Source organism: Psammomys obesus, unplaced genomic scaffold, assembly GCF_907164565.1.
Source record: "Psammomys obesus unplaced genomic scaffold, mPsaObe1.curated_primary_1811, whole genome shotgun sequence".
Classification (NCBI taxonomy): domain Eukaryota; kingdom Metazoa; phylum Chordata; class Mammalia; order Rodentia; family Muridae; genus Psammomys; species Psammomys obesus.
This window is the reverse complement of record NW_026592636.1, coordinates 3,815,470-3,835,031: the sequence shown is the minus strand read 5'-3', so window position 1 is coordinate 3,835,031 and position 19,562 is coordinate 3,815,470. Positions and strand designations below refer to the sequence as shown.

At 44.1% G+C, this 19,562-nt stretch overlaps 1 protein-coding gene across 4 annotated transcripts in view; it reads left to right on the top strand.

Annotated features, from left to right (window-relative positions):
* The window catches only part of Kdm2a (lysine demethylase 2A), an 85,413-nt gene extending 67,651 nt beyond the window's left edge, over positions 1-17,762 (top strand). For all 4 annotated transcript variants that reach the window (XM_055614542.1, XM_055614543.1, XM_055614540.1 and 1 more), the window contains 9 exons: positions 2,448-2,531; positions 4,126-4,395; positions 4,853-4,984; positions 6,967-7,056; positions 9,000-9,709; positions 11,604-11,767; positions 12,949-13,107; positions 13,622-13,837; positions 14,671-17,762. In XM_055614542.1, the coding sequence (XP_055470517.1) occupies positions 2,448-2,531; positions 4,126-4,395; positions 4,853-4,984; positions 6,967-7,056; positions 9,000-9,709; positions 11,604-11,767; positions 12,949-13,107; positions 13,622-13,837; positions 14,671-14,852 (2,007 nt within the window). In that variant the 3' untranslated portion in view covers positions 14,853-17,762. The remainder of the gene's footprint in view (positions 1-2,447; positions 2,532-4,125; positions 4,396-4,852; positions 4,985-6,966; positions 7,057-8,999; positions 9,710-11,603; positions 11,768-12,948; positions 13,108-13,621; positions 13,838-14,670) is intronic.
* The last annotated feature ends 1,800 nt before the right edge of the window (positions 17,763-19,562 follow it).

Genomic DNA, 19,562 nt, shown 5'->3' with positions numbered 1-19,562 from the left:
CCTGCTGGGCGAGTCTAGGACAATGCTTGTGTTACTTGTGTTGCGTGAGCCGTTGTTAACACTTGTTCTCTAGCTTGTGGGATGTGCTTTGGAACTGGGTTGCTTGGCTTTGGGGAGTACTTACTCCTTGACCAGAGGCCCATAGTTCTCTTTCCCTTTCTGTGTTCTTTGGGGTGTGGGCCTGTGTTTGAACGATCTCTCAAATGCCTGGAACCTAGATAAGCAGCAGCCTTTCCGCACTCCACCCACCCCTATCCCCGCTCCTTGATCCTAAATCTCACTGGCGAGGGTGGTGGCTTTTTTATGGTTTCTCATAGGGCCTCAGCTAGAGTCTTTTTTTTTTTTTTTTTTTTTAAACTGAAAGCATTGCGGACTTGGCCCCAGCGAATATAGGCTGGGAAGGAAATCTGCATTTCCCTCCACACCCACACATACCCCAGTAATTGAGTGGTGTGTATGTTAACTGCCCCCACCCAGCGCAGCCCACACAGTGTATCTCTCCGTCCTTCCCTGTGCCCCCTACAAAAGTCTTACAGGTAGAATTAGACTATTCCAGTGAACTTAAGTTCCTTTCCTACTCTCTTAATCATAGGTCTTTCTGTGCAGTCTGCTTTGCTGAAAGTGGAAAGTCCCTGTTTGTGGACAGCTCAGTTCTCTCCCGCAGAGGAAATGGGCAGAGTCCTAGTCCTCCCGTATGCAGGGCGGGGGAGGGGAGCCATGCACTCCTTGGTGCACATTTTGAATGGACCTGAATTTTTCACCCTAGGGAGATTAGGACCAGAACCTTGTCCCACGTGGTACCACTCCCGGCCTCTTCACCCCCACACAGTATGGTGCTAACATGAGGCTCTAGAATAGGGTGCCATAGCAACTTGAAGTAAATAAAATGACTGAAAATGAGATCCGTTTGGGGGAAGGTGTGAGGCATCTGGAGATTTGGCAAAAGGGGGATCTTAATAGAGGAAGCTTTTAGAATGTAAACAGGTTTTTGTGAGCCCTAACTCAGGAATTTAGAACATGATCTTTAGGTTAAGAATGAAAATAATTGAAAGTTCTGATTATGAAAATGCTTGTTAAAAGATGACCCATGGGCTGGAGAGATGGCTCAGAAGTTAAGAGCACTGGCTGCTCTTCCAAAGGTCCTGAGTTCAATTCCCAGCAACCACATGGTGGCTAACAACCATCTATAATGAGATCTGGTGTACAAGCATACATGCAGGTAGAACACCGTATATATAATAAATAAGTCTTATAAACAACAACAACAGAAGGTGACCCAAGTATTCTGGTTGTTCTAGGTCAAAGTTTATTTTAGTTTTTCCTGAAACAGTGTATACACGTAGGCAAGGGTAACCTGTCTCTCAGATTTACATTTTTTTGCTGTGGCATTGTTTTGTGGTTCATGTCATCAAAAGGGAGATTTATTCTACTAGGTAGTTTGTGGTTCTGAATCTCTTTCAAAGACATAAAATGAGTTGTCTCGAAATAAAGTCAACCAGTGTGATTGATTCACTTAAGTGGCAGTTTCTTACCATCATGTTATTTCTAAGCTATCCAAACTTTTTATTGAAGTCATAAGAACCATTGATCTAAACTGTTCCTTTTCCATTAATAGTTTAAATGCAAAACAGACTCAACTTGTACGTGTGTGTGTGTGCGTGTGTGTGTATGCATGCGTGTATGTGCGTGTGTGTGCGCGCATGTGCTGTGAACCTCCAAAGAGTATGCAGCTGTAATCAGCCTTAAAACAAGTCTGTGCCTGGGGATGTAGCTCATTAGTAGAGCATTACTTGGAATGTGCATGTGTGAGCTTATGAGTTTAATCTCCACTACTGCCTCCTCTTTTCCCCAAAAATAAGTCCACCAAAAGTAATATCCTGTTGAACCAGGACATGAAGGTTATATTATCTTAATAATTTAATATCCGCCATTCATTTTGATGCCTCTTTGCCCACACTCACAAATAAAAACAAAACTGATAATTGCTACTATAGAGAAGTACAGAAATAAAGTTTTACTATCCTTTGTAGAATTGCTTGACAGGTAACACTATATAGGGTACCTAGTTGCTTCAGTGTCTTAGAGATATAGATATCGTATTGAGAGCAAAGAAGTCTGTCCTCTGTGGTTGTTCGTTGAGACAAAGTCTCGCTGATTAGCCATGGCTGGCCTAGCATTTACTGTGTAGATCTGCTTCCTTAGTTTTAGAAGTAATGTCGTCTGGCAATTCACCCAACCAAGGTTAAAAGTCTTGATAGCAATAGTTGGAGGTTTCTCTTTCATTGTTGATTTGCTTGATTTGCAATAAATCTGTATGGAGGGGAAATATAACCAACCTCCTCCTCTGGTGCTGAAGGGGCAGGGATAAGGCCAAGTCTGGATGCTGTTTAGAGTGCTTGGGTTTTGTGTTCACCATGCTCAACTTTTTGCTTCTCTTTGATCCTTAGATTTTGCTGGAGGAACTTGCCAGTAGTGATCCCAAGTTAGCCCTCACTGGAGTTCCTATAGTGCAGTGGCCAAAAAGGGATAAGGTAAGAGACTCTTATGCTTGATCTTCAAACCACTTAAGTTTATTGCCAATTAATCACCACCATTCTGGAAATAAAAACATGGGTTTTGTTTGGTGCCTTGATAGTCAGGCAAGGTGGCACAGAAGCTGGTGTGTATCTGTGAGTTTGAGGCCAGCCAGAGCTACATAGTGAGATCTTGCCTCACAAAAACAAGAAAAACCTAATGGTGGTACAGGCCTTTCTTTGATTCCACACTCAGAAAATAGAGAGAGGAAGATTTTGATGGGTTCCGGTCAGGGTTAACATAGCAAGACCCTATCTCAATAAATTAGTAAATAAAGTGCTGATAGTCAGTTATTACTTGATTCTCTCCTAACTTCATAGTTCAGGGTAATTGGCTCTCTTTGAAGTTGGCTTTCTTTTTTTCTTTTTCTTTTTTTTTTTTTTTTTTTTTTTTTTATGTATACAGTATTCTGCCTACACGCCAGAAAAGGTCTCTAGATCTCATTATAGAAGGTTTTGAGCCACCATGTAGTTGCCAGGAATCGAACTAAGGACCTCTGGAAAAGCAGCCAGTGCTCTTAACCTCTGAGCCATCTCTCCAGCTCAAAATTGATTTTCTTTCCAAAACTATCATGCTGGAGCCCTCTCTTCAGATTCAGATGCTTTAGTGTACATTAGTTGACCACAGTAGATGTCCCTTCTTCTGACCCAGAAACTCAGCGAAATGGGATTTAAAGCTAATTTAAGGCACTACATATGTATCTAAAACTAGAAGGTTTTTGTTATAGTGAAACCATGATCCCAAGAATTACCATTCTCCCTGTATTGAAACAGGGTCTCACCAAGCTGGCCTGCTTCTACCTCTATGTGCTAGGATGACAGGTAGATTACCATCACACCCAGCTAAAATTAAAAAGAATTTCCATCAGCAAATAAATTTTCAGTTACTTTTTTTCATGCCTTTGAAGCTTACATTTATAACTTTTTAATCTTACTGTCTGTGTCAGAGTTGGTGTATTCTGTCCTGACCATGAGCCAAATTAGGCCTCTTTTCAGTGTTCCCTAACTGAAAGTTCCAAAGCCATAACATCCCAGGGGTATTTAAGCAGAATGTTAAAAGTGTGGGGTTGAGTAATATCTTTTTGGTTTTTCAAGACAAGGTTTTCTCTGTGTTCCAGGCTGTTCTGGAACTCACTCTGTAGACCAGGCTGGCCTTGAACTCAGAGATCCACCTGCCTCTGCCTCCCAAACGCTGGAATTAAAAGCTTGCAATGCCGCCAAGCCTTACAGCTCTCTATATTGAAAAGGGTAGCAGAGCATTAGGTCAGGGATTGGCAAAGTTTTCTATCACTGTTGAGATTCTGTGGGTTTGTATGCTACACAGAATGTCACAGTTCTACAGCATTTGAAAATAGCCATAGATAATACATAAATAAATGACATGGCTCATTTTATTATTTTTTTATTAATTAGTTTATAAATGTATTTATAAAAATAGGCAGGGGGCAGATTTGTCAAGTCCTAGGCCAGGTACATAGCCATGTAATCTTCTGCCCTCTCTCCAGTTTTAAAGTAACCAGATATGATTGACCTTACTGCTTTCTTTTTCCAGCTTAAATTCCCTACCAGGCCAAAGGTAAGGGTTCCTACCATTCCCATCACAAAGCCTCACACCATGAAGCCAGCTCCCCGTTTAACACCAGTAAGGCCTGCTGCTGCCTCCCCCATTGTGTCAGGAGCCCGGAGGAGGAGAGTGCGCTGTAGGAAATGCAAAGCATGTGTGCAAGGAGAATGTGGTGTCTGCCACTACTGCAGGGACATGAAGAAGTTTGGTGGGCCTGGACGAATGAAGCAATCCTGTGTCCTCCGACAGTGCTTAGCAGTAAGTGATCTGGGTAAAAAAAACTTTGCAAGAAGTGGTGCTGGTGCCAGAGAAACTATAATGTGTAAAGTCTCTGCTGAGATGGAGCTCCTCTCCCTGGCTTTAGAAGAAAGATATCCATAGTAAAAATAATCTAATGTTATGGCCCTACTTACCTAATGTTCAAATAGGACACCAGCCTTTGGAGAGCAAGTCACTGTTTTCTGTCCCCTTCTTAATAAGGGACCTGTGAGGCCAAAGACAAGCCAACAAAGAGTGACTTAATTACCTCTGATAGTCTAGTTCCTGGGCAGTTAAGTCCTCAGTCTTCTTTCCTAGTCATTTTCCCACCAAAACCCTCCCTGCTTATTACTTTGTCTTTGTGCATCCCAGGTGAACCAAGTCTCCCATCTTTATTTAAAGGGAATACGAAATTTAAAGATTCTAAATCTTTGTTCTGATCTTTGTTCTCTTGTAGCCCAGACTGCCTCATTCAGTTACATGTTCTCTCTGTGGAGAAGTGGATCAGAATGAAGAGACACAAGACTTTGAGAAGAAGCTCATGGAATGCTGCATATGCAATGAGATAGTTCATCCTGGCTGCCTCCAGGTAAAGATATGCCTAAAGGCCCTCCCTTGACAAAAGAGTGGAACACCTGCCAGTAGAAGCTGTTACTGTACCTAATGTGGACTTTAGGAGAACGTTAGCCCATTGTTGAGATGTCTACTGTGTACTGGGACATGTCTAAGAGGCCTCTGGACATTGTGTGTGAAGTCTCCAAGCTATTATCATGAAACTTGAAGACATGTTTGAGGATGCTTTAAGCTCCCAGGCATCTCTGCCACATCTTTCATTCTATCTCAGGATGTGGGCTTCAGGGGTGGTGGCAAAAAGAGGGGGTGGTTATAACTCAACCTCAAAAATGGAGTCATGTGATCTAGCTTAAATTTTATGTTCCCAGAGTGCTCCAGGTGATTCTGATATATATCCAAAGAAAAGAAGGGTTTGTTTTGTTGTTGTGGTGGTGGTTTGTATTTTGGGGTTTTGTTTTGAGATAGAGTCTCCCTGTGTAGCCCTGGCTGCGCTGGACCTCACTCTGTAAACCACACTGTCCTCGAACTCACAAAGATCCTCCTGCCTCTGCCTCCACAGTGCCAGAACTAAAGGCATATGCCATCACTGCCCAGCCTGAGAAGGCATGTTTTACATGTCTTTTTTTTTTTTTTTTTTTTTTTTCCTTCCATGAATCTTTATTACAAGCCTGTGAAACTGGATCTGTCAAATTAGGTCTCAGTTATATGACTAACTGGTATGGTGACTCTGAGGTAAAAAAAAAAATAAATGGCTAGTTTGAATCAGCCTTGGTAGCATAGTAAGACCCTCCTGCCCTCCCCCCCACTCAAAGGTGGGCAGGTAGGTAAGTAGGTGTATAGGTAGATGTGCATAGGCGCTGGTACTTTGGCTTTGACAGAAAATGTTGGCTATGTAAGGACTTCCACCGAGGCATTGTCAGTGATGGCAGTCTGCACAGTTTCAAGAGAAGTAGCAGGCTGGCTGTGGCACATAACCTTAAATCCCAGCACTTGAGAGGCAGAGCTAGGGAGAATTCTCTGAGTTCTGGCCAGTCTGCTCTACAGAGTGGATAGAGCAGACAGCCGGGCGACACAGAGAAACCCTAATTTCTGTGTATGTGTTGGGGAGGGGGATTGTTGAAAAAATGTGTGTGTTGGAGTTGATAAAAGCTAGAATTTAAGTGGCATATGCCTGTAGACCCTGAATTTTGTGAGTTGAGGCAAAAATATTCTAAGTTTAAGGCAGTCTTAACATCCTGACCCAAGAGGGGGTGTGAGAAAGAAAGAAAAGAATTGGTAAAATACTATCTTCTCTGTGACAAATTTCAAGGAAGTGTTCAATACTAAGCACTTTTCTGAACAGCTTTCTTTTTTATTTTGAGACATTCTCCCTGTGTAGTTATGGCTGGGTCAGAACTTATTTGTAGATTAAGTTGACCTTGAATTTACTGAAATCATCCTGCCTCTGCCTCTGTCCCTACCTCTGCCTCCTGTATACTGAAATTACAGGAAATGCCACCAAATCCAGCTGTTAGCACTTTTAATTTAGTTCTTAACACAAACCAGGGTTTGTCATTATACCTCAAGCATTTGAGTTGATGCATTGTTATATGTATCTACATTTTGCAGATGAGAACGCTAGGTCACTGAAACTCAACTATAGACCTCTGAATCTCAGCAGTCAGTAGTTTGCCCACATAGCAAGATGGGGTCTGGTGCCATTAACATATGATGTTTAGGAGAGGAAACACAACTCTGAACTGGCCCAGACCCTGAAAACTAGGGAGCCTCGTTTGTCATGCAGCCAAGAATCACAGTGTCTTGAGTAGCCAGTTAGCAGTGGCAGGGAGGGGGTGTTAGCACTGTTCGCTGCTCAGTAGCATTCAGTCTTTAATTCCCATGTAGATCAGTATGTCTAAAAATGGATGACTCTTGCAGGTGCTTCCTACCTGTGTTAACTGTGTCATGTAGAAGGCAGAAAAAAATTGCCTTCTTTTTAACATCCCTATCTGCCTGTAGATGGATGGAGAGGGGTTGCTTAACGAGGAGTTGCCAAATTGCTGGGAGTGTCCAAAGTGTTACCAGGAAGACAGCTCGGAGAAAGCCCAGGTAAAGGAAATGTTCACTCGGGTAGGTTGCTGTACTATCCAGGGGCTTTCTGTGACCAAGATTATTTTGGTTTTGTTTGTTTAACATCTTTTTTATCTTCCCTTTTTGATTACTCTCCTTCCCCCTCCAATTTGTTGTTTTTGGTTTTTTTATTTTTGGTTTTGTTTTTTGGGGGGGTTCTTTTGTTTTAGTTTTTGCTTTTTCTATCACTAAGCACTGTTCCACTCGGGAGTTTTGATGTCCTTTTATTCTGTAGTGTACTAGAAAGGTAGGAACCATCTCTGAGCTATTGAGTTAAAGAATTAGGTATGCAACCTTGTCCTGTGGAATGTAACTAGACAGGGAGGCAGGCTTGGCCTGTGGTGTTGTTACATACTGGATTTATACACTAGCATTTCTGGTTAAACAGGTTTCCTTTTCTTTCTTTTTTTTTTTTCCTTCGTTTTTCTTTTTTGTCATCTTCACATCTTTGTCTTTACCTACCCCATGAGCCCAAATATACAATTCAGAAGCAGCCAGTCTGCTAGAGAGAGTGGGTATTAGCTTCATGACCTTAGCCCAGGACAGCTAAAGTTGTTGGCCTGTTGGTGACTAGAAACATCAGTATGCCAAAGAAACTCTGGTTACTCATGCTGGCAAGGTTAGAGCAGTTGAGGGCACAGACAGCAGGAGATGGCTACCTCCTGTCAGCTCTTCAGGGACCCTGCACAGGCATGAGGACGAAGCATGAAGACAATTGCTTGTCTTTTTAGTTCTTCCACTTAGGCTCTGGGACAGTTGAAATTTTAGTCAAGATTTTTTGTTTTGGTGTTTTGAGACAAGGTCTTACTGTGTAGCCTTGGCTCTGCCCTGAAACTCAGCTATGTAGATTAGGCTGGCTTTGAATTCACAGAGACCCAACAGTCTCTGCCTCCCTGGTGCTGAGATTAAAGGTTTATGTTCCATGCCTGTTGAAATATTTTTGAGGATGAAGGTTTGTAGAGTTGACGACTACCACAAGTTCTCATTGCACATTCTTGGACTTTTAAATTTGTCTTCACTGTTCTGTTGAGGGTGCAGGTGCTATGTTTTTGTTACATTTTAATATGCTGTGAAAACTAGCCTCCAGAACAAAGATTGCATTTCCTCCATAGTGACCAAAAATGTAAGGAACAAAAGAAATACAGACCAGGATTATTGCTGGTGACGGAATGTCTCCTTATGGAAAATCTGTCATATTAATATGGTATTTAGTAGCATTTGTTGACTTGAGTTTTGTCTCAGCGTAGCCAGTGGTGGTTGCAGGAAAGGCCAGGTGTCTAGCAGGCACAGGTACTACAAGATGAGGTCTTGGCCTTGTGGGATTCTTCACTGTAATCATAACCAGGTCTCTCTGCAGTGGCACAGTTCCTCATGGAGAGGTGAACTGAAAATGCAGAGCTGACTGCTGAAAGGCACTGAAGTCTAGTACTCTGCCCCTGCTTCTTTGTCCATGGTTAGGCGAGTTGTTTCATCAACATGGATTCATCACTTGATTGTAAAAGAGCTAAATTAGAGACAGAAGTAAAAATGGTCAAGTTATACAAAGAACAGAATTGTAATGCAAAAATTATATTTTTTACACCCCCCCCCCAAAAATACCCAAAACTTGAGGTGCAATGAATAATATAGGGTATAGAATCAAGAAGCCTTATATTCTAGATTTCATCCTCTGTACTTGGACACAAGCTTTTCTTACAGGTAGTTTTCCTAAGTGAACATTTCAGTATTTTGTGTTCTGAAATCAACATTCTATGACCTGGGTGTGAGCTGTTGCCAACAGATCTTGGCAGTCTGGATCACAGGCTCTGAGGAAATGGCCCCCTTTGGCAGCAATGACCTGGCTTCTCTGAGGTTCTCCTTGTTACTTTAAAGGGTTTAGAAAAAAAGGAAGCACTGGTGTTTCTTTTCTGGGCATTTTGCAGAAGCGGAAAATAGAAGAGAGCGATGAAGAAGCTGTACAAGCCAAAGTCTTACGGCCCCTGAGGAGCTGCGAGGAGCCCCTCACACCCCCGCCTCACTCTCCTACTTCCATGCTGCAACTCATCCACGACCCGGTTTCTCCCCGGGGTATGGTGACTCGGTCATCCCCTGGGGCTGGCCCCAGCGACCACCACAGTGCCAGCCGTGATGAGCGCTTCAAACGGCGGCAGTTGCTGCGGCTACAGGCCACAGAGCGCACCATGGTACGGGAAAAGGAGAACAATCCCAGCGGCAAAAAGGAGCTGTCTGAAGTTGAGAAAGCCAAGATCCGGGGATCGTACCTCACTGTCACGCTACAGAGGCCCACCAAAGAGCTCCACGGGACATCCATTGTGCCCAAGCTGCAGGCCATCACGGCCTCCTCTGCCAACCTTCGCCCTAACCCCCGTGTGCTAATGCAGCACTGTCCAGCCCGAAACCCCCAGCGTGGGGATGAGGAGGGGCTGGGGGGAGAGGAGGAGGAAGAGGAGGAGGAGGAGGAAGATGACAGTGCAGAGGAGGGGGGTGCAGCCAGGCTGAATGGCCGGGGCAGTTGGGCTCAGGATGGAGACGAAAGCTGGATGCAGCGGGAGGTCTGGATGTCTGTCTTCCGCTACCTCAGCCGCAGAGAACTTTGTGAATGTATGCGAGTGTGCAAGACGTGGTATAAATGGTGAGCAGGGATACAGGGGGTCAGGAATAGGGGCAGGGGAGTAGGTGTCAGGTCTTCTGAATTGACAGCAGCATGCACCTTGATATCTGCAGGCATGTTGGTTTTTTTAAGAAGTGAAGGGACCTGGTCTGTGGGTGCTGTTATAGATGTAGTCCATTACACCTCCAGATGTTAGAGGAAGTTTGAGCTTTTGCCTCCTCTCCCTGCTCTTTGTTTCCCTGTCTCTCTGCTGGGGGGAAGGGAAACTGATTTAAGGGATGGATTTATCCAGTTTGTATGAAAATGTAGGGTCTTAGAGGTTGTAAACCTGTTCTTCCCTAACTTAACATATACTGGTTGAGAGTCTGTGACAAGCTAGATAGTAGTCTAGTTTTTAGTACAGATGATAGCACCAAGAGGAATGGGCAAACTTTACAAAATGAATTTGAAGGTGCTCGTAATCTTACAGTTCTAGTACCCTTTGGTCTCTTCCTCTTCTGTGTTCAGCTTCCAGTTTTAATTATTCTCCAAAGCTAAATAATTCAGTGCCCAGGCCTGAAGCTGAGACTCAGTTATCCTTTGTAATGGACCATTTCTCCTCTAGTTGAATATACATTTAGTAGAACTAATCCCTTGAGCTCATAAATGAAGAAATTTATCTGGGGTGTTGTGAGGTTTTCCATAAGGGTGTATAATTTTTACTTTGGTTACACTCTATTGCTATTGTTCTCAGAATTTGGTGTCTTGACCAGCTATATATATGTATATGTGTGTGTGTATATATATATATACACACACACACACACATGTTAGAGTATGGTAGTGTACACACGTAATCCCAGCATTCAGGAGACTAGAGTCAGGAAGATCTTTACTAAAACATGAGACCCATGTCTCAGAAAAGAAAAAAAGAAGCAAGCAAAGAAAAGGAAATCTCCAGATCTACTTAATCAGAGCCTCTAGGATGGGTCTGTCAATATGCTCTGGCATAGTGTGTATTTATTTAAGGACTCTTACATCAACATCTGGTGTGCCATCAGTGAGATTTTGTCAATCTAATAATTTTGCCAGTACAAATCTGTTTCTTGAATTAGAATTAATGTGTGACTTACCCAAATTCTCTTTAACTTCTTTCTATCAAACAAGTGGGTCTGCCAGCCTCCTGATCCTTGGTTTCCAGGCCAAGGCACATAAGACTTCCATTACATATTATCTCCTTGTGCCCTGACAGGCAGGCCGAACTTAAGGGTAAGGACTGTAACATTAACTAGAAACCTGCATGGTGCAATGCTGTCTGTAGACTGCAGGGGAAAGACCTCTCTCCCTTTCAGTTTTGGACTGAACTGGCTAGAAGGTAGAAGTCAAGCACTCAGTGATAGAGAGCTTCATTGGGCCTGAGACAGTAATGGGCTCAAGGCAGGATGTGCTGTAGTGGTGATGCGTAGCATCCTTCATCTCCCTCAGTGGCAAGTAACTGACAAGCAAAAGGAGCCGAGCCAAGGAATTCTAGGCAGTGAGAAGTCAAGAAATTTTAAAATTATAAAAACTCTGTGTGGAAACCTATTTACTATCTTGTAACCAAGTTAAAAATTAAGATATTTCTTTAAATTGTTAAATGTCCCTGTACACCACTCAACAGGAGCCATATAAAGAAAGGGACTCTAGCATACTATTGTGTGGACTAGCCAAGCCATACCCTGCTTAACCTGGATTTGCAAAGGGTCTAGTTGTTGTAAAGAACAAGGCAGTTTTTGCCTGACTCTGAGGCAGAAAATGACAGTGATCTCTGGTTTTTTTATAGGAGAACTTAGAGGAATGACCTTCAGGTGTTCAGCCTTTACCAGAAGCCTAGCAGAATGCCTTGGAATCATCTTTGACAGGAATATCATTAGTTAAATTCTCTTCCCTCTTACAGGTGCTGTGATAAACGACTTTGGACAAAAATTGACTTGAGTAGGTGTAAGGCCATCGTGCCCCAAGCTCTCAGTGGTATCATCAAGCGGCAGCCAGTAAGCCTCGACCTTAGTTGGACTAACATCTCCAAAAAGCAGCTGACATGGCTGGTCAATAGGCTGCCAGGTAGGTGAGCAGCAAGACCTGCTAGTGTCCTAAGGCCCAGAGGACCGGCAGGGAACATCAGGCTATTGTTAATACTGCTTACAACTGACGCAGTGCAGTGCGGTTTAGGCAGTAGTCCTAAACTGTGGCTGTTGGGGCCACAATAACTGCCAGTCTCTATGGCATCACTGGATTGGTGACTGCACAAGAGAGAATAAGGTTGAGTTGCTGCTGCCAGCCCTGCACATTTCCTGAGCATAGATGAGAGAATATGAGTCAGATTTTTGCCTCCACCAGTCCCCTATTAGCCCCTTCAATATTTTAAGGCCACACAGCATCTGTTGTTCTTGTAGAAACATAGTGACTGGGTCTTTATTTTTCTTCTTTTCATGTATATGCATGTAGGTGAGTGTGCATTTATATATTCATTTGTATTAGAAGTTCATAGGAGGAACATTGGGTCACTCTTCCACTACATATGTTGAGGCAGGGGCCAGTCAACAGTACAGAGCTTGCATCTGATATGGCTACTCTTGCTATACTGTGGAGATCCCAATTTTTTTTCAATGCTGTAATTACTGACAGGCTGCCACGTCCACCTGCCATGTATGTGGTTTCTGGGATATGAATTCTGGTCTTGTTCAATGAGTGTTAAGTGCTTTTAATTGTTTAGCCACCTCCCTAAACCCTCCAGCAATGGGGGTGGGGGTTGTCTGTCTGTCTTTGTCTTTGTTTGTGTGCACTTTGGTTTGAGGTGGTAGCCTTTGCACTATGCAGAACTCAAGAGATCAGCCTGCCTTTTCCTCCCAAGTGCTGGGATTAAAGGTGTGTGCTATCATACCTAGCTCCAGCAATTGAGTTTGTTGTTTTGTTTTATTTGTGTGTTTGTCTTTTCAAGATAGCTGCTTTGTGTATAGCCCTGGCTATCCTGGCACTCACTTTGTAGACCAGGCTCTCCACTTGCCTCTGCCTCCCAAGAGCTAGGATTAAAAGCACGGGACATCACCATCTGGCATCCAGCTATTTGGTTTTAACACCAAAGTAATAGTTGTAACTTGGAGGCCTAAACACTTGATTAGAACACCATCCCTTCTCTCCCATTAAACTAGAGATTAATTCTTTTTGCTCAAAACAGCTGGTAACTGAGGATTTGAATTCAATAGAGGCAGAGTATGTTATATGTTTGTTTCCATTTATGGCAGGACTAAAAGACCTCCTACTAGCAGGCTGTTCCTGGTCTGCAGTCTCTGCCCTCAGCACCTCCAGCTGCCCCCTTCTCAGGACCCTTGATCTTCGGTGGGCAGTAGGAATTAAAGACCCTCAAATTCGGGATTTGCTTACTCCACCCACAGATAAACCAGGTAAGCTGTGGGCCTGCCTCATCTACCTGTCTTGTCTTGAGCCTTCTTTTTGGACAGAGCTTGAAACTAAGGTCTCAGAATTAAATTGTGCAAGTCTACAATGCAGTAACAGGCCATGTACATGTGCAGATTATGTACAAGCAAATAACTCACAATTTTAAGAGTTTGGGCCCAGAGAGCATAAACCTGAGAACATCTTGCAAGGCTTCTGGGTCAGAGTAGGACATCGAAAACTCTTTAAATGATGTATGGTAACAGAATCACAGGACTGTGAGGAAGAAAGACCCTGTTGACACATCACTTTGGAAGTGGGGCATGCAATCTGGCACCAAAGAGACAGTAGTCTTACGTTGTTTCCTAGAAACAGCCCTATACATTGTTCACTCTCTCCGTGAAGTGTGTAGTGTGGGTAGTTCTGCTTAACTCTGTCAAAGGGTTCCTAACCAGCTATACCACCTGGGGCTTTGGTAGAGAATTAAAAGTTTTGATCTAAGCTCTTCTCTTGTCTGTGGAGGTCAAGACAATCGAAGCAAGCTCCGGAACATGACTGACTTCCGGCTGGCAGGCCTTGACATCACAGATGCCACTCTCCGGCTCATCATTCGCCACATGCCCCTTTTGTCTCGACTTGACCTCAGTCACTGCAGCCACCTTACAGATCAGTCCTCCAACCTACTCACTGCTGTCGGGTCTTCCACTCGGTACTCCCTCACAGAGCTCAATATGGCAGGTATGCCACTGTCTTTGTTTATGTTAAGCGGTGTCCCTGCTTTCTGGGTCATATTTATTTCTTGATTTACATCTGCATGGGGATAGAGAGCTAGCTCAGTAGTCCCTATTTCGCATGTTAGGTGGTTCATAACCCCCTGAACTATAGCTCCTGGGGATCTGACACCTTACAGCCTTTTGAGCACCTCTACACGTGTTGCCATACACACACCTGAATATAAAATAAATAAATAAATAAATTTGTAGCTGGGCATGGTGACACAAACCTTTAATCTAATCCTGGTGTTTTGGAAGCAGAGGTAGGTAGGTTTCTTGAGTTTGATATTGGCCAGATTTACATAGTAAGACCCTATCTCAAAAAATAATAATAGTAAATTTTAAAATTTTCATTTGGCCAGTTGTTATGGCACACACCTTTTTAAATCCCAGAAATCCCAGTTCTTGAGAGGCAGATACAGGCCAATCTCTGCAAGTTCAGGGCCAGCCAGAGCTATATTGAGACCCTTTCTCAAATCAACAGTAAGAAATTTGTATCCGCACGAGAAGAAGAGACTTATATTCCTTTCGAACCAAAAGATCTTTGAGGTGGTTAGTAAACTCAGGTGCCTGCATGCATGGCTTCTTTCCAGCCCCTGTTTGGTCAGCCAAACAGCCCTGTGCTGCTTACCTGCACATGGTCTTTAGAGTAAGGCCACAGTGCTGATGGCAGCCCTGGTCTCTCTAAATGTGATGATTTAGCATATTGGAGAAAGATAGCTAGGAGAACTGGGTGGCCAAAATGGGCTTCTGGCTGTATGTTTATGATCTTTGTTCTCTTTGCCATGTTGCCCACAGGTTGCAATAAATTGACAGACCAGACCCTGTTCTTCCTAAGGCGAATTGCTAATGTCACCTTGATTGACCTTCGAGGATGCAAACAGATCACAAGAAAAGCCTGTGAGCACTTCATCTCAGACTTGTCCATCAACAGCCTCTACTGCCTGTCTGATGAGAAACTGATACAGAAAATTAGCTAAGACATGCTCAGCCCGGACTGAACAGGAAAATCTTCCCCTGCCTTCCCACCAAGGAGAGTCTCTCCCTGACCCTGCGCAGGCTCTGAGGCCAACGACACACTCCCTCTCTGCTCTTTTTTCTCTGAGCCCTTCTCCCATAGGTGGGGCAGAGAGGATGGTGGACACCAAGGTCACTTGCCTGCTCCTCTCCCTCCCAAGGAAAAGAGAGGAGAGGTTGATCGAGGAGAAAGCACAGGCTGTGCTGTCCCAGTACCTGCTTGCTTGCTCGTCTGCCAGCTGGGAAGCTGGGCTCTCAGTTTTGGGGAATTTGTGCATCTTTCACCTGCACTGGGCCAAGAGCCCTTCCTTCTCACCCATGGTCCCCAGCAGTGCCTGGTTCTGAAGCAAACTCCAGGGAGGAAGGCGGTCTTGCCTCCGTGGCCAGGTTCTCCTTGTGATGTCCGTTGCGTGTCTCTCCTCAGTTGCACTCTCCCGGCTTCTGCAGGATGGGCCTATAGCCCTAGAAAACACCAGGCCTGGCAGGTCTCAGTGGTGCTGTGAGATGTCTGAAGCTTTGCTCCATGTCTGTGCTAGCCCTTTTTTCTTTTCCCTGAGCTTGATGCTGTCCAACACTCATTTATATAATGCAGCCTCCATTCTACTACCACCCCCTAAACTTTCCCACTAGTCTCTGAGTCCGTTGTTGCACTTACTGGGGTTATCAAAAGCTCTTCAGAGGAGCTGGAACGGTGCCCCCAGAGATGCCCATTTCATTGCTACCCAGGCATATTCTAAGACAGACATCATCTCCCCTCTGCACCCCCAGTGTTGCCCACCAACTAACTGCCCTTTCCACATGTCCTCTTTCCTGCCTGAAAAGGGTTTCCTAAAATTGGTGACCTCAGAAGGAGCAGCATGTTTCCCCAGGTGGGGGAACAGAGGACTGGTTGAGTTCCCACCTGCCTCCAGGCCAGGCTTCTCCAGGCTCTGGTTTCGCGTGGCCCTCTGAGCCCAGGCCTATGTATAGCCTAGCAGCTCACTGACCTGGTGCCTTTTAAGGGGAGTCCTGATTGAAAGCCACCTGCCCTCTGCCTGTAGCCTTGGAAGTGTGTGTGCATGTGCCTCTGTGTGTCTAGCTAAGTGTGCTGCACTTGTGTGCAGGGAAGGAGAGGGGAGTATGATGTCTCCCACTCCTCCACCACCATTTTTCAAGCCCCATCAGCTGCCCCCTGTACTTTGCATTGAACGGCCTGTCCAAAGATCCTCTCTCTAGGGCAGCAGAGAGCTTTTTGCACTTTAAAAAAAGAAAAAGTGGTCGGATTTATTCTGGGTCAATATTTAGAGTGTGAGGAGATGCTCAGCAGAGGCCTGTGGCCAGAGTTCGTCAGTAATACATGCAAATTTGCACTCTGCTCCCCATCTGTAGGAGATTGATAGCACAGCCTTGCCCCGCCTTCTCTTTACCCCAAACATAACCCCACTTCCTATCCATTTCCTGTTACCCAGCCTCAGGCTTTCCTAAACTCCCATCAGGAGGGACAGAGCCCAGGCACCATGAGTCTAAAGTGTGAATCGCCCAAGGAGGGGTGCCACTGCCAAAGCAATAGAGGCAGAAGCATCATCCCCTCTTCACCACCTAGCCAACTTTGACCCTGGCATTAACCAGACTTTTTCCAGGAAAACTGGGTTCTGGCAAGGGGTGGCATTGTTTCTTCCAATCTGCTGATTTTCTTGGCTGCACCTTAAAAACAGCAGTCAGCTCCCTTGACCCTCTGCCATTCCATTGGTCTTCAGGCCCCAGAATTCTGGGGCTGAAATGTTGAGGAAACGCCAGTGACTTATTCCAGAGTGCCTCAGTTAGGGGAACTTCTGTAAAGAACCCTGGGTGTTGAGCAAAAACCTTATTAATGCTATTAATGACCTATAATTAGAAGCTTCCTGCCTCTTTTTTTTTTTTTTTTTTTTCTTGGTTGCTCCTGTGGAAAATACTAAAATTACTAAGTTTTGTTTGTCGTCTTTATAAAGGGGGAGGTGGAGAGACCCCTTCAGAGCAGGGATTGTGCCGGGAGAGTGCCTCTGACCTTTGGGACAGTTCATCCACAGAAATTTCTAAGCTGATGGCTTGTCTGGGGTTTTGGTATTTGGATTTGGGGGGGAAAACAAAACAAAACAAGCATTTTACCACACAGAAATTCGTCAGCTGAAAAGGGAGCGGCAGATGGACTGATGCCCTTGCTGGGTCTGTCTTTTCTTTAGGACTATGAGGGAGAATGGTTTTTTTAGAGGTGAGGATTGGTCCTTGCAAAGGAGAGAAATATCTCTGGAGGACAAAGAACATGTAAGTTCATGGTCCTGCATCTACTCTTAACTGCGGTCTTACCAGAACCTGGCCTCCTCAGACTGCAAGACCAGACCTCTGCCTTCATCTTTCCACGTACTGGGGCAAAAAACCACAAAGGAAAGGAAGAAAATTATATATATATATATAATTATATATATATAATATAAAATCACTTGGTGATTAAAAAATAACTGCTCAATAAATAAAACAACTAAAGTCACTATGTTTAAAGGGTTTGGTTTTTTGGGGGGAAATATTGTAAATATATATTTTTTGTTGCTTATTTAGAATCGATCTACAATGTTGTGCTAAGATTTTTAAATTAAATGTGAGCATTAAGGGAATAAGTCTTAGGCCACCAGCTGACACATTGGCATTATTTTGGGTCAGGGAAGGAAGGAAGCTAGTTGGACTGTTTTCTAAAAGTTCCCCCCCCCACTTGGTTTTAGAAAGAGCAAAGATGTCTTCTGACATTTGGGAATGGGAGATATTTGTGTAATAAAATTTTTAAAAGACAAAAAAAGAAATAGCCCCCAATGGGAAATATTTTGATTTGGTTTTTTTGTTTTTGTTTTTAAATAAAAAGACTTTAAAAACAAAAACTAACCCCTTTCTCCTTTGGTGTATGTGTGTGTCTGAGAGGATGGGTCAGAAGGTCACACAGACACGCTGGTATCCAGCTAAGACCAGGGAATGCTGGCCCCACCTCTCTGGACAGAAACATCTGTGATAACAAGTATTTATACTTAATGTCAAAAAGCAACACTTGCTTCATCAAGGAAAACTTAAAAAAAAAAAATGCTTGCATGTATATATGCTGTGGCATGCCTGTGGAGGGCAAAGGGCAGCATGGAGAAGTCTGGTTTTAGCACCATTTGTTATCCAGGGTTCAGGCTTTGTGGCAAGTGCCTTTACCCACTGAGCCATCTCTGCAGCCCAAAGCAAACTTTTTTAATGGATGCATAAGTATTTTATGTGGTAAGGTTATCAGACCTCCCCAAGAGTAAATAGTATACTTATTGCCTGTGAACAGCCTTGGCAGTTCTGATCTCTTGCCCCAATCAATAACCAAGACCAAACTCGAGGTTAGTGCCTGCCTATAGACTAGGTTCCTCCTCGAGGTTAGTGCCTGCCTGAAGCCTCCAGATGGGCTGTGATTGGCGTTTAACCCCCAACTCTCTAACTCAGCCATGTGACCAGATCTGTTGCTAGTTCTCAACCTCTACCCAAGCATTGCCTGCTGTCAGTAATGCTCATTGCATTTTGCCTACTGTCAGTAATGCTCATTGCATCCTGGGAGGGTTGAATTACTACTCCTCTTAGTGGCCAAAACTAACAGCTTGCTGTATGCACCAAAAACCGGTGTGGCACTAGATAAGTTGACCTGTAGTTAAGTTTCCTGAAGATGAGCTGTTGGTTAGTTGAGAAGCAGAGAAGAGAGAATTGTCTCTCTTGTCCATTATCTCAAACTCTACTGTTCTCATTCTTGACACCAGAGTGGAAGCCACCACTGTCCAGGACCTAAATCAGCAACAGCCTCTATTTCAAAGGTGCTCAGCCTATGGGTCACAATCCGTTTGAGGTTGCCTAAGACCATCAGAAAACATATTTACAATATGATTCATAACAGTAGCAAAGTCAGTTATGAAGTAGCAATAGGGTTGGGAGTCACCACAACATAAGGACCATATTTAAAGGTGCACAGAATTAGGAAGGTTGAAAATCACTGCTACAGTTCATCTCAAACTCGGTAGCAAGAACAGCTCACCAACTGACTCGGGTCCTACTTCCTACTTAAAATTATGTTGGAGGACTGGACTTGGTGGGCATCTCTGAGTTTGAGGCCAGTGAGTTCCAGGACAGCCAACGCTATCTCAGAAAACCCTATCTCAGAAAACCAGTTTTGTGTGTGTGTGTGTGTGTGTTGTTTGTTTTTTTAGGGTTTTGTTTTTGGAGGTTCCTTTATGTTGTCCTAGAACTGATATGTAGACCAGGCTGGCCTCAGAAAACTCAGAAGTACACTATAACTGACTAGTGTATGTTTTCTGCATGTATGTCTGTGTACCATGAACATGTTTGGTGTCCATGGAAGCCAAAGAGGAATCAGATCAACCAGGTGTGGTGATACACACCTTTAATCCCAGCACTCCGGAGGAAGAGGCAGGTGGATCACTGAGTTTCAGGCCAGCCTGGTCTGCAAAGAGAAACCCTGTCTCAAAAGGGGGGGGGGGGTCCCTGGAATTGGAGTTACAGATGTAAGCCACCATATGCATGCTGGCAATTAAACCTGGGTCTTCAGGAAGAGAAACCAGGTGTCTTGACTGCTAAGCCATATCACCAACACCTGATTTTTATTTTAAGTATGTATATTATGTGTGTGGATGAGTGTG